Raw genomic sequence first — 15,119 nt, 5'->3', positions numbered from 1 at the left:
ATTTTTACTAATTTTTTTCTGAATGGGGTTGCAGTATTTTGAAATTTCCCTAATTAAAGCGAAAATGAAGTGAAATGATCGTATGACATTGATAGCCACGAGGCCCCACCTGGGGCAATTCGACTACCGAGTTGTAAGTCTTTTCAACTGACGCCAAACTGAGCGACTTGCGTGTCGATTATGATGAAATCATGATGAGGACAACACGGCACCCAGTCCCTAAGAGAGGAAAGTCTCCGATCCAGCCGGGGATCGAACCCGGGCCCGCTGCATGGAAGTTAGACGAGCTGACCACTCTGCTAAAATTAACACGGGAATGCTTCTCACGAGTGTTGTAGCGACAGAGTACTTCCAGCGGGGAGGAGACGGAGGTGGGCGTGCCGGTACGAGGGGACGCGGTGTGTGGTGTGTTGCCTACGTTGCGGGGGCCAGGCGCGGCAGCTGCAGCAGAGCCTGTCTGAGGCAGTAGCGGTGTCGGCGCGGCAGCGAGCAGACGTACCAGCAGTCAGCTGCTCTGCTCCCAGTGCGACGGGCGACGAGAGACTCACTGCCGCCATGGCGGCAGCCGCCGGACGCCACGGGTGAGTCGAGCAGACGCCTGCCAGATAAGTTGTCAGATTGCAGCGGTGGTGCGATTCGTAGCGGCCAAGTCAGCTATATCCATGTCCATAGTCTGCAAAACGCCGGGAAGCACATGGTGGAGAGTATTTCCAATCGTACCATGTCTTAAGGATTCTTCCTGTACCATTCACGTATGGAGCGCGGAAGGAATGACTGCTTCATTGCCTCTGTGTATGGTGTGATTAATCTTACCTTCGCCGGCCGGAGTGACCGTGCTGTTCTAGGCGCTACAGTCTGGAACCGAGCGACCTCTACGGTCGCAGTTTCGAATCCTGCCTCGAGCATGGATGTGTGTGATCTCCTTAGGTCAGTTAGGTATAATTAGTTCTAAGTTCTAGGCGACTGATGACCTCAGAAGTTAAGTCGCGTAGTGCTCAGAGCCATTTGAACCAGCCAATCTTACCTTCGATACTTACTACGGTTTCATGAAAGTTTATAAGCAGGCTTTCGTGGTACAGTTGACGTTATCTCCAAACACCCGCCTATTCGGTTTTTCAGCGTTCCCGCAAAGTTCTCCCGTGAGTGAAACAAACCTGAGACCAACCGTGCTGCCCTTCTTTCTAAATTTTCAATACCCACTGTTACTCCTATTTCGAATGGGACCCAAACAGTTCAGCAATAGTCTACTGTTGGTCACACGGGTCATTTGTAATCCGCCTCCTTTGTAGATACCATGTTTACGTTTACACCCCGCAGGTAACGTTGACTCACTTTCACTTTCCCCCTTACTCTTTCAGTCGCGAATGGGTCACGTGGAGAACGACTGTTGGTTATTCTCCGTCTGATCTCCAGTATCTCTACTTAAGCTTTCACGGTATTTTCGCTCAACACATGTAGCGGAGAGCAAGTTGATTCTCGAAATTTTGACTCACTGATTGAATTTTCCTAGTATCCTACCAATGAACCGCACTCTGCCACATCTTCTTCCCACGACTGAGTCCAAGTGATCTTTCAGTTTCATATTCCCGCAAATTGTAAATCTAGTGTGAGATTAGAGAATCAGCTATAGTCATACATTTTTTTAAATATTTAAATCAATTTCTCAAACTTTCCACTATTTTGAAATCTGATCTGGATCTGATGGGATATGTGTGTAAGCTTCTCAGATCATTATAGACAGTACCATAACCTGCGAAATGTCTGACATTACTGTTATCTGCCATGCCATTAATATATAACAAAAAAATGGCTCTGAGCACTATGGGACTTAACATCTGAGGTCACCAGTCCCCTAGAACCTAGAGCTACTTAAACCTAACTAACCTAAGGACATCACACACATCCATGCCCGAGGCAGGATTCGAACCTGCGACCGTAGCGGTCGCGCGGTTCCAGATTAAAGCGCCTAGAACCGCTCGGCCACACCGGCCGGCTTAATATATAACATGAACAATGAAATGATTATGTAGCGAGCGTGCAAAATGGATTCTGATTTTGCGCAAACTTTTAAGCTTTATATCCAGTACTAACATTACTAATCTGACATGAAGTGCTCTTATACGTCATACAAAGTAATTAGGAGAAAAATCAAACTTCCAGTCTTCTACTTTTAACTGTGCAAGCTGTCGAATTGGTTGAAACACTACACTTTTATTCGCGAGATTGGGGTTCAAACCCGCGATCAGCCATTTGTATTTGGGTTTCTGTAGTTGCCCAAAATTACTTCGTGTGATATTATATCCACATATAAACAATACAGAAAAGTTTAAAGACACGACAGGGGACACTTCGCGTACTTATTTGTCACTCGCAAAAGAAGCGCGGGAAAGTTGGCTGTGAGTATGGCCGTGTACATGAGCTGCTCGCTGTTATCTTGTCAGCCCACGCGGTCGCACGAAGGCTCGTGTAGTGCTGAGATGCGTAACAGACGGAGGGCATCTAATATCTTAGGGTTAGCCGCATAGGTGCGTATCAAGGGACTGGAGAGCCTCAAAGTGTTTGCGAGGTAGCATCAAAACCGTGAATTTGTGTAGCGTACAAATCAAAGCGAAGGTCATAGGTGGAGCTTATTTTTTGCTCTTTAATTATTAAGTCTACAACTCTGTTGCCGTCGTTTTGCAATAGATGGCAGTAGCTGCAAGTGGTGGTGCAGGTGGTGTCATACAGTAAGCTTGGGCATTTGTGGAAACAACGCCATCAAAATACTAGTCGATTTGTGATAGCATCATAAAGTTACTCTCGATTGAATATGTCAACTTATGAGCCCAGTTCTCGTCATATGCCGGAAGTTTTAGTTTTCTGCTTTAACAGAAAGAAAGCTGTGGATGAGGCTCATAGAATGCTGGGTGCAAGAACGCTCAGAGAATAGATTCAACGCTTCAAGCACTGTGATTTGCACGCCTAACACCGATGTGGCGGCGGAAGAGAGAAGGTTTTCCGAAGCTGCTGAAACCGATGGAAACAATCACAGAAGATCGATATAGATAGCAATCCATGCGTTTGAGCATAGCACTGAAAGACAAACGAACACAATACAGCGACAGACAGGAAAAGGTGATTTTGCAGCATGACAGTGCTTGACCGCTGGTATTTGAACCCGTCAAAACATACTTGGAAACGATGAAATGGTAAGTCCTGCCCCACCCGCCGTATTCTCCAGACCTTGCTCCCTCTGACTACTATCTTTTCTGATCAATGGCACACGGCGTGGCTGTTCAGTACTTCCGGTCATATGAGAAGGAGTAAAATTGGACCTCCGCAAAAGACGCCCAGTTCTTCCGCCGCAGGATTCCTACAATGTCCGAAAGAAGGGAGAAAGTAGTGGCCAGGGATGGCCAATACTTTGTAGCGTAAAGTTGTACGTTTTTCACGATAAAGCCTCGAACATCGAGAGAAACGGGAGGAATCAAAATTATGTCACCCTTAACACTTTAGTTTGATCAAAATAACTTTATGTCAGTATACACTAATGTAGTACTACTTATTTGCAAAACACCAATAAATATAGGGTGCAGAAAACAACGTATTCAAAATTTTGGAGTATTTAGAGATGATAAAAAGAAAAACATCTTTAAGTGCCGAAAATGTCACAGGTCCAACGTTTCCACGCTACGTGTCCAGGAAGGTTTTGACGCTATTGGCATTCAGTGGAGATATTCGAACTGCCGTGTTATGAATATTGTTTCAGAGGCGTTGCTGACCTCATATGAATTTCTTTTTGTGCTAAGGTGATGAATGGTCCGGTATACTAGATACCGACAGACAGTCCAGAAAAGCTGGTAGCCCGTTTGGCAGAAGCTGCAGCCATTATTCGGGAAACACCTGGTTGTTCCTTGCGCGTTACATAATCGTTAGCATGCAGATGCCACTCATGCATTAATGGAAACAGGGGACATTTCCAGCAACATCTCTAAAACACTGTTCATGTCACTTGCCGCAACTCCTTCATGGACCCTTAGTGAGGAAACAGTGCACCTGAGACGTTTTTCCCATAAAAAAATGTTTCCGCTTCTCTCCTCGAAACACTAAAATTTTGTACAAGTAGTTTTTTTCACCCTGTATATCGTCTCTTCTTATGGCCTTACGCGCGATATACTATGGAGAGAATAAATTTGGGCGAGTCCTTAAAGAATTAAAAGTTCTCAAAACTTTCACTCCGTGAAATGAAGATCGCTGGTTTCCTATGTGCCATAAGCATCATGTGTTGGCTTAACTTATCAATTACAAATTAGGAGCAGGCATTTCAATTCCAAAGAGCACCTTCGTCAATCCAACGTTGTTTGACCGCTCTTGTAATAACTTGACAAGCAGTATTAGTAACCTTACTGGATATTGTTTTCATGAGCAGACAAATATGACTTATTATTGGACTGGAGGCTCGGTGGGTCTTAGCGGTTACAGGGAGACGAAAGTAAGCCAGCCGGCCGGTGTGGCCGAGCGGTTCTAGGCGCTACAGTCTGGAAACGCGTGACCGCTACGGTCGCAGGTTCGAATCCTGCCTCGGGCATGGAGGTGTGTGATGTCCTTAGGTTAGTTAGGTTTAAGTAGTTCAAAGTTCTAGGGGACTGATGACCTCAGAAGTTGTCCCATAGTGCTCAGAGCCATTTGAACCATTTTTGAAAGTAAGCCAAGTTTCCTTTATCTTTCTTGTTGTATATAGTCGCATTGCAGAGACAGCATCCGTAGCAACCCAGTTTTCTTTTTATACCAGCGGCAATACACAATCAACACGTCCATTGCGCGAATGGTAATGTTACCGATGACAGCGCTGCTGAAATGGATTTGCTATACGCGGTTTCCCGAAATTTGTCCAGCAAAGAAGATGTAAAAAATATTCCATAATCCAAATCTAGAATAGCTGCCAACATGAGTAACTTAGAAGTAGGATGAGATTTTCACTGTGCAGCAGAGTGTGCGTTGATATGAAACTTCCTGTCAGATTAAAACTGTGTACCCGGACCGAGACTCGAAATCGGGACCTTTGCCTTTCGCGGGCAAGTGCTCTGCCAACTGATCTACCCAAGCACGACTCACGCCCCGTTCTCACAGCTTCACTTCTGCCAGTATGAAGTCTCCTACTTTCCAAACTTTACAGAAGCTCTCCTGCGAACCTTGCAGTACTAGCACTCCTGAAAGAAAGGATATTGCGCAGACATGGCTTAGCCACAGCCTGGGGGATGTTTTCAGAATGAGATTTTCACTCTGCCGCGGAGTGTGCTCTACCGTCATATCAGCGCACATCCGCTGCAGACTGAAAATCTTATTCTGGAAAGTCCCCCAGGCTGCGGCTAAGCCATGTCTGCGCAATATCCTTTCGTCCAGGAGTGCTAGTTCTGCAAGGTTCGCAGGAGAGCTTCTGCAAAGTTTGGAAGGTAGGAGACTTCATACTGGCAGAAGTGAAGCTGTGAGGACTGTAAGATAGGATTGACGGAAAACTTCAAAAAGTTGAAAGAAAGGCACCTTTTTTTGTATTATCGCGAAGTAGGGGAGAGAATATCACGGTTATAATACGCGAGTTGGGGTGGAAATCATTAAAACAATGGTGTTCTATGATGAGACGACAGCTTTTCACGAAACTGCAATGGTCTCCGGATGTTAAAATATTTTGTGGACTGCAGCCTACATCTAGAGAAATGACCATTAGTAAAATAAGGGAAATCAGACCTTGCACGGAAAGATTTAGGCGTTCGTTTTTGCACATGCTATTCGAGAGAGAAACGGTCGAGAAATAAAGTGCTGCTGTGAATTATTTGCCAAACACTTAAGTATGAATTCCAGAGTAGTACAATAGATGTAGATATAGCCGTAGAAGTAGAGCAAAATAGATTTGTACGTCTAACCAGAAACAACGCATTTTGCAGACTGTCGAAGGAGATCGGGGCATATGTCAACGACACTTGCTAGAGCATATGACATATCTCATACTACGACGTCGACCGTATTCCGTGGGTAGTTCACGTAATCGTATCATGTTCAACAAGTTCAAGGTCTTTTAATTCACGGTTGTCAATCTCGAGGAGATCGTTTACCGATGATTTGTTTGAATAACATGCCAGCCTCATTTATATTTCTTCGATCACGTTCGCACGCGAGGCAATATATGAAAGAAATGAAATTACAAATTTTGAAAACCAACATGAGGACGGATGAAAATCCTTCTGGCACAAATCAGGTTAGACAAAAGCAATACGTTTAGATGAATATGTGGACTGGAATTAGAGATGACAGGCTAGTAGATGTGTATATTCTCCCAGACCGTCTAACGTATATTGTTTTCAATGACCGTTCACACCATTCTACCAGGAGCTACAGAATGTGACGCTGAGAATAAGCTGAACAGTGGGATTCCTGCACATTTCAGACACATTATTCGCGATACAAGGGATGATATCTACGATATAAACCGGGCGTCTCTCCTAAAAGCCATCAGTCGCCTTTTCTCTGGCGCTTCGGCAAATATTTGCAATTTCGTGTTTACAGTGTGTAGCTGGAGTCAACCCACAGAAAACTGCTCATCACGTCTTTTATGCGATGTCCAATGTGGACCGAAAGCGTCGGTTTCTTTCGTGCTATAAACAAAATTATTTTTAAAGCGGAATTTTACGTGCCCACTCGACAAAGTAGCAACGGCCTTGCCGCAGTGAATACACCAGTTCCCGTCAGATCACCGAAGTTAAGTGCCGTCGGGCGTGGCCGGAACTTGGATGTGTGACCATTTTTCGGGGTGCACTCAGCCTCGTGATGCCAATTAAGTTGCTACTTGACCGAATAGTAGCGGCTCCGGTCACAGAAAACCATCATAACGACCGGGAGAGCGGTGTGCTGACCACACGCCCCTCCTACCCGCATCCTCATCTGAGGATGACACGGCGGTCGGATGGCCCCGATGGGCCACTTGTGGCCTGAAGACGTAGAAAACAATCGATAAAATGGTCCCAAATTAGTCTACTGCGATATTCGTTTTACTGATATGTATTAATAGGTAAAGTAAAACACGAAGAATAACGAGTACTCCAACAGCGCCTGAGCTTGTTGCATAGCGGTAGCAGTCCGCCCAGGACAGGGCAGTGCTGTCGGTACTGGAGTGCTGGCTATTCTTCGTGTTTTACTTTACCTGTTAATACATACCAGTAAAACGAATATCGCACTAGACTAATTTTGGACCGATCTATGGAACGGTCACGCAAAATCCCGATATAAAAATCGTTTTATTTGTAATGGGATACAAACCGACGGTTTTCGTTGACAATGGGCGTTACATGAAAGACTTGATGAGCAGTGTTCATTTGAGTTGATTCCAGCTACACACTGTAAACACGAAATTGCAAATGTCTGACGAAACACTAGAGAAAAGGCGCCTGACGATTCTTAGGAGAGACTCCCTGTGTATATATCATTTTAGTTTATCTGTTAGACATTCCTAATGCAGAGATGCTTCACGATGTGTTACGGAAGCCAGCGAAAACATTGTGTGGCTTTCAAATGTTGCATCAAACCATGATACTGCAAGTATATGCGAATGTAGATTAAAACGGAGACCAATTTGAAAATTTGTTACGAGTTTGTGGCTTGAGAACTATATAAAACGTTCGTTCATTAATAACTCTAAAACGTAGTATGACTGGACGGTTTAGATGAGCCTTTTTTCTTGTTTGGTGTGAAAAAAGCGTCCTCAAAGTTTGGAAAAGTATTTCTGACACACCCTTTTTCTAAAACTGCAGTGTTAATGTTTATATTATCGTGTGGCAGTATTTGCTTGCTGATATGGAGACTGGAAGACTAGATTACGTTAAGGTTCCAGTGATGAAAATCTCTCTATCTCTAATGCAAAGACAGGGAATAATTAGCCTCGCCATGTGTGACATTTCTCAACCATTAACAATTAAGTCGAGTGATGCTGAGGAAATTAGATTAGGAAATGAGACACTTAAAGTAGTAAAGGAGTTTTGCTATTTGGGGAGCAAAATAACTGATGATGGTCGAAGTAGAGAGGATATAAAATGTAGACTGGCAATGGCAAGGAAAGCGTTTCTGAAGAAGAGAAATTTGTTAACATCGAGTATAGATTTAAGTGTCAGAAAGTCATTTCTGAAAGTATTTGTATGGAGTGTAGCCATGTACGGAAGTGAAACATGGACGATAAATAGTCTGGACAAGAAGAGAATAGAAGCTTTCGAAATGTGGTGCTACAGAAGAATGCTGAAGATTAGATGGGTAGATCACATAACTAATGAGGAAGTATTGAATAGGATTGGGGAGAAGAGAAGTTTGTGGCACAACTTGACCAGAAGAAGGGATCGGTTGGTAGGACATGTTCTGAGGCATCAAGGGATCACCAATTTAGTATTGTAGGGCAGCGTGGAGGGTAAAAATCGTAGAGGGAGACCAAGAGATGAATACACTAAGCAGATTCGGAAGGATGTAGGTTGCAGCAGGTCCTGGGAGATGCAGAAGCTTGCACAGGATAGAGTAGCACGGAGAGCTGCATCAAATCAGTCTCAGGACTGAAGAGCACAACAACAACAACAATATCTGTTTGTAGAAACCAGTTTCCAGAGCTCAGATCCACATAACCAGTTTGGTTATTAATATAATATTTTAGACATATGAACGTTACATACACTTTTTCTGTTCAGTGAAAGACAGTGTATCATTTTCCGATTGTAGAGAATGATTCCGATACAGAAGTCACAATATCGTAAACCGGTACCTCTTAAGACGTATTCTAAACACTAAATTTCCACGGTCGTAGAGCAAAATTAGAAGCTTCCTCGAAACAAGCAGGGCAGCATAATTCACGTGCTCGCTAAAAATAGTCATCAGAGGCAGTGTGATGATTAATGTTGCCCTTGATCTGCCGAGGAGAATCAACTTATCAGCTGGAATGAACCGTAGACCAAACACTTTAAGTGAAGATGATACAGATGTATTACTTGCCTGGACACTTCTTCATGGCTCCAGTTGAAATTAATGGTCACGCAAATAATTTACACACAAATACTAAACGGAATTACCTTACTGCCATTCTGTATAAAGTGTAGCATGTAACTGAATTTCATGTCTCCCGATTCTTCGTTAACTTGAAGCTTCTCCTATAACTAAAGGTCTTCTATGCATCTTTTATTTTCTCGTTGTGTCATTTACGTTTTTGTGAGAATCGTGGGCAACAAGCAGATTGATAGTCAATTACGAAACGCGCATTTAAGCGCGTAAATGGCTCGCACAACCGTTTACGTCCGCAGCGATTCGAAGGAAGATGAGAGTATCATGTGCCCCTTATTACGTGGTGCTTGTGTACAGCAAGAGTGGGGAAAGAAATCGACTTCGTTGTTTTCGAAGCACACATGCCAGCACTTAATTAAAGCATGTACGGAAACCCAGGAAAACGTAAATCTTTGTAGTCGGAATGGGGTTCGAATCCCGTTCCTCCATATCACAAGTCCAGCGTAGTAACCACTGTCTCAGTCCCTCGCCAGTTTCTGCCCACATACGGATTGTAATGCTACACATGGGCCCGTCCTGTCCTAAATCTGCTCAGCCATGACAGGTTTTTCTGATAAACCTACGGAATTTACCACGTGCACTAAAATAAAATTTTTAATCAAAACATAACAAAAAAGATCATTGAAGGAATATTTACGTTGAAACTCAATAATCTTACTTCAAGGCCGCGCGGGGTTGCCGCGCGGTCTCAGGCGCCTTGCCACGGTTCGCGCAGGTCGCCGCGTCGGAGGTTCGAGTTCTCCCTCGGGCATGGGTGTGTGTGTTGTCCTTAGATTACGTAGTGGGTAAGCCTAGGGACCGATGGCCTCAGCAGTTGGGTCCCACAGGAACTTACCACCTCAAAATCTTACTTCAAGACCATGTCCTAAGCATACACCTATTTCATGAAAAGTATCTGGACAGCTAGTTGCGGACATTAATATGAAGTGTGTCCACCCTTCGCCCTTATAACAACTTGAAGTCTGTTGGGAATACTTTCAATGAGGTGCTTGAATGTCTGTGGAGGAATCGTAGCCCACTCTTCTTCAATAGCCAAAACCAGAGAAGGCAGTTGGAGGCTGTTGTCTGGAGCGAAGTCGATGTTCCAACTCATCCCAAAGGTGTTCCATTGTGTTCAAGTCGGTACTCTGGGCAGGCTGCTTTATGACAGGGTCCACTGTCTTGCTGATACAATCGTCGTCTCCGAACTGTTCGTCTACTCTACGGAGTACATAATGCTAAGAAGCATGCTACATCATTCCGCATTTACCGGGTTCTTGGGCGTAGCAAGGGCATCACATCCTAGCTACCCCCATAGCGTAACATCATCTCCTCCGTGCATTGCGTATGGTAGCTGGTTATATTCTCGATGAATTCGACAAACCCCAACCCTCCCAGCGGATTGCCAGAGGGTACAGCGTGCTTCATCACTACAGCCACGCATTGTCCAGTGGCGTTACTCTTTACGCAATATTATGCGTGACGTGGCACTGGCTACCGAGATGTATGGCTTATGAGGAGTTCCTCGGCCATTGTATCCCATTTTTAACTCCATATGCACAGCCATTGTGATAGCTGGACTGGCTGTAGCACTTTGGAACTCACGAGTGATTCTTTTCACTGATTTTGTAGGATTTTTTTACAAACACCCTCCGCAGTGCTCGACGGTGTCTGTCCGTCAGTACATAAGGTGTCTGCCTTGTCTCGGCTTAACTGTGGTTGTTCCTTCACCTTTCCACTTCACAGTCACATCTCCAACGGTCGACTTGGGCAGCTTTAGATGGATTGAAATGTCCCCGATGGATTTGTTACCGAGGTCACACCCAGTGACTAGTCACTGGGCTCTCATGACCGACCCATTCTGATTTTACTGCTTCTCTATTGACAACACAGTATTCCCCGTTTCCTTTCAAACGCCGCGAGAGTCTGCCTCTCATTACATCCAATGGCCAATTCCGCATTTGGTAGGGGTGTACTGATACAGTCGATCAGAATGTTTTTGCGATATATTGTCTCTACCGGGCCTACACTCTATACGGACGCTTGTCGACGCGGAGGGGTATCAAAGTACGAGTTTCAAAACATTCCGCAACTCCTCTCTCACTCTTTGTCTCTCTCTCCCCGTCTGTCTCTCTCTCTCTCCCCACCCCTCCTCTCTCCCTCTCAATTTGGATACGATCGCCATAAATGCTACGCAAGTAGCGACTACGGAATTACATATTCCCTGCCGCCGTTGGATTAGCAGCTGCAGCAGCAAGTCGTATACCCCTAACTTACTTATTTGTTACATAGTTTAATTCTTAATTTCTTTGCGTGTTTTTGGGTACTTGCATTGTTTAATTCTTAAATTTCGGGCGTATTATAGTATTTGAGAGTTGTAGCATCGCGCCTTAGTACCTGAATAGTGTAAATTCGCGTAGTCGTCTATCTTCTGTTTTTGTTTTGAACGGCCAGTGTCGGTTGGTCACAGCCAGTGTGCTCCCTGCCGCCGTTGGATTAGCAGCTGCAGCAGCAAGTCGTATACCCCTAGCTTACTTATTTGTTGCATAGTTTAATTCTTAATTTCTTTGCGTGTTTTTGGGTACTTTCATTGTTTAATTCATAAATTTCGGGCGTATTATAGTATTTGAGAGTTGTAGCATCGCGCCTTAGTACCTGAATAGTAGATTCTTATTTAAATTGCGTGTGAGTTTCGTATAGGAGGTGTAATTTCGAGTTTTAGTTACTATATTCGTAAATTCAGGCAGATTGTAGCGCAGTCGTTAGGCATTTGTAAAGGTTAGTTAATACATTCTTTGCGTGTTTCCCTTGCGTTATCTAGGCACAGACTCGTGTTTCAGTAACTGTTGTTCAACATCGATTAGAATCGACAGGGACTGTGATTGCTGTGTTCGGATGAGGGCTGAGTTGGCATCCCTTCGCTCACAGCTGCAAGCGGCACTGACTTCGGTCGCGCAGCTCGAGGCTGTTGCCAATGGGCACCACTGTGGGGAGGCGGACTTGGGTATCACGGGGATGTCAACCTCTTCCCGTCTGTCCCCAGATCGGTCTGCCGCTGTGGTTGCCCCGGTTGCTGCCCGCAGTGGGGCTGAGCCCTCGCCTGTGGTTTATTGGGAGGTTGTTCCAAGGCGTGGCAGGCAGCGAAAGACGTCCCCGGAGGCTGATCAGAAAGCCTCCCCGGTGCGTCTGACAAACAGATTTCAGGCACTGTCTCTGGCTGAGCCAGATGCAGCTGCCTGCCCTGTTTCAGAGGATGATTCTCAGCCTTCAAGGTCCGGGCAATCACAGAGGGTGGGTTTATTGGTAGTTGGGCGCGTAATGGGGCCCCTTAGGGATATGGCGGCTAAGGAGGGGAAGAAATTCAGTGTGCACTCCGTGTGCATTCTGGGTGGAGTCATTCCTGATGTGGAAAGGGTCCTTCCGGATGCCATGAGGAGCACACGCTGCAGCCAGCTGCAGGTGGTGGCACATGTCGGCACTAATGACGTGTGTCGCTATGGATCTGAGGAAATTCTCTCTGGATTTCATCGGCTATCTGATTTGGTGAAGGCTGCCGGTCTTGCTTACGAGATGAAGTCAGAGCTCACCATCTGCAGCATCGTTGACAGAACCGACTGCGGACCTTTGGTGCAGAGCCGGGTGGAGGGTCTGAATCAGAGGCTCAGACGGTTTTGCGACCGTGTTGGCTGCAGATTCCTTGACTTGCGCCATAGGGTGGTGGGGTTTCGGGTTCCGCTGAATAGGTCAGGAGTTCACCACACTCAGCTGGCGGCTACACGGGTAGCGGAGGCTGTGTGGCGTAGACTGGGCGGTTTTTTAGATTAGAAGGCCTCGGGAAAGTACGGGATGGGCTGCAATCTCAAAGGGTGCATGGCAAATACAGGACGTGCTTGGATCAAGGAACAGTCGGAATTGTAGTTATAAATTGTTGTTGTTGTGCTGGGAAAGTCCCTGAGCTTCAAGCGCTAACAGAAAGCACAGAAGCTGATATCGTTATAGGTACAGAAAGCTGGCTAAAGCCTGAAATAAGTTCTGCGGAAATTTTTACAAAGTCTCAGACGATGTTCAGGAAAGATAGATTAGGCAGAATTGGTGGTGGAGTGTTTGTGTCTGTCAGTAGTGGTTTATCTTGTAGTGAAGTCGAAGTAGATACTCCGTGCGAATTGGTATGGATGGAGGTTATACTTAACAGCCGAACTAAGTTAATAATTGGCTCCTTCCACCGACCCCCAGACTCCGATGATATAGTTGCTGAACAGTTCAGAGAAAATTTGAGTCTCGTAACAAATAAATACCCCACTCATACGGTTATAGTTGGTGGGGACTTCAACCTTCCCTCGATATGTTGGCAAAAATACTTGTTCAAAACCGGTGGTAGGCAGAAGACATCTTCCGAGTTGTCCTAAATGCTTTCTCCGAAAATTATTTCGAGCAGTTAGGCCACGAACCCACGCGAATTGTAAATGGTTGCGAAAACACACTTGACCTCTTAGCCACAAACAATCCAGAGCTGATAGAGAGCATCATGACAGATACAGGGATTATTGATCACAAGGTCGTTGTAGCTAGGCTCAATACCGTTTTTTCCAAATCCACCAGAAACAAACGCAAAATAATTTTATTTAAAAAAGCGGATAAAGTGTCACTAGAAGCCTTCCTAAGAGACAATCTCCATTCCTTCCGAACTGACTATGCAAATGTAGACGAGATGTGGCACAAATTCAAAGATATAGTAGCAACAGCAATTGAGAGATTCATACCTCATAAATTGGTAAGAGATGGAACTGATTGCCCGTGGTACACAAAACAGGTCCGAACGCTGTTGCAGAGGCAACGGCGAAAGCATGCGAAGTTCTGAAGAACGCGAAATCCCGAAGATTGGCTAAAATTTACAGACGCGCGAAATTTGGCACGGACTTCAATGCGAGATGCCTTTAATAGGTTCCACAACGAAACATTGTCTCGAAATTTGGTAGAAAATCCGAAGAAATTCTGGTTGTATGTAAAGTACACAAGCGGCAAGACGCAGTCAATACCATCGCTGCGCAGTGCCGATGGTACTGTTACCGACGACTGTGCCGCTAAAGCGGAGTTATTGAACGCAGTTTTCCAAAATTCCTTCACCAGGGAAGACGAATGGAATATTCCAGAATTTGAAACACGAACAGCTGCCACCATGAGTTTCTTAGAAGTAGATACCTTAGGGGTTGCGAAGCAACTCAAATCGCTTGATACGGGCAAGTCTTCAGGTCCAGATTGTATACCGATTAGGTTCCTTTCAGATTACGCTGATACAATAGCTCCCTACTTAGCAATCATATACAACCGCTCGCTCACCGATAGATCTGTACCTAAAGATTGGAAAATTGCGCAGGTCACACCAGTGTTTAAGAAGGGTAGTAGGAGTAATCCATCGAACTACAGACCTATATCATTGACGTCGGTTTGCAGTAGGGTTTTGGAGCATATACTGTATTCAATCATTATGAATCACCTCGAAGGGAACGATCTATTGATACGTAATCAGCATGGTTTCAGAAAACATCGTTCTTGTGCAACGCAGCTAGCTCTTTATTCGCACGAAGTAATGGCCGCTATCGACAGGGGATCTCAAGTTGATTCCGTATTTCTAGAATCCGGAGAGCTTTTGACACCGTTCCTCACAAGCGACTTCTAATCAAGCTGCGGGCCTATGGGCTATCGTCTCAGTTGTGCGACTGGATTCGTGATTTCCTGTCAGGAAGGTCGCAGTTCGTAGTAATAGACGGCAAATCATCGAGTAAAACTGAAGTGATAACAGGTGTTCCCCATGGAAGCGTCCTGGGACCTCTGCTGTTCCTGATCTATATAAATGACCTGGGTGACAATCTGATCAGTTCTCTTAGGTTGTTCGCAGATGATGCTGTAATTTACCGTCTAGTAAGATCATTCGAAGACCAGTATCAGTTGCAAAGCGATTTAGAAAAGATTGCTGTATGGTGTGGCAGGTGGTAGTTGACGCTAAATAACGAAAAGTGTGAGGTGATCCACATGAGTTCCAAAAGAAATCCGTTGGAATTCGATTACTCGATAAATAG

General features: G+C 45.0%; 1 protein-coding gene across 2 annotated transcripts in view; it reads left to right on the top strand.

The window, feature by feature from the left end:
• Positions 1-473: 473 nt before the first annotated feature.
• Positions 474-15,119, top strand: part of LOC126473196 (collagen alpha-1(XVIII) chain-like) — a 646,928-nt gene continuing 632,282 nt past the window's right edge. For both annotated transcript variants that reach the window (XM_050100092.1, XM_050100091.1), the window contains exon 1: positions 474-581. In XM_050100092.1, the coding sequence (XP_049956049.1) occupies positions 556-581 (26 nt within the window). In that variant the 5' untranslated portion in view covers positions 474-555. The remainder of the gene's footprint in view (positions 582-15,119) is intronic.

The sequence above is a fragment of the Schistocerca serialis genome, chromosome 4 (genome assembly GCF_023864345.2).
Source record: "Schistocerca serialis cubense isolate TAMUIC-IGC-003099 chromosome 4, iqSchSeri2.2, whole genome shotgun sequence".
NCBI classification, from domain to species: domain Eukaryota; kingdom Metazoa; phylum Arthropoda; class Insecta; order Orthoptera; family Acrididae; genus Schistocerca; species Schistocerca serialis.
Note: the sequence above shows the minus strand (reverse complement) of the source record. Positions and strands in the feature narration are given on the sequence as shown.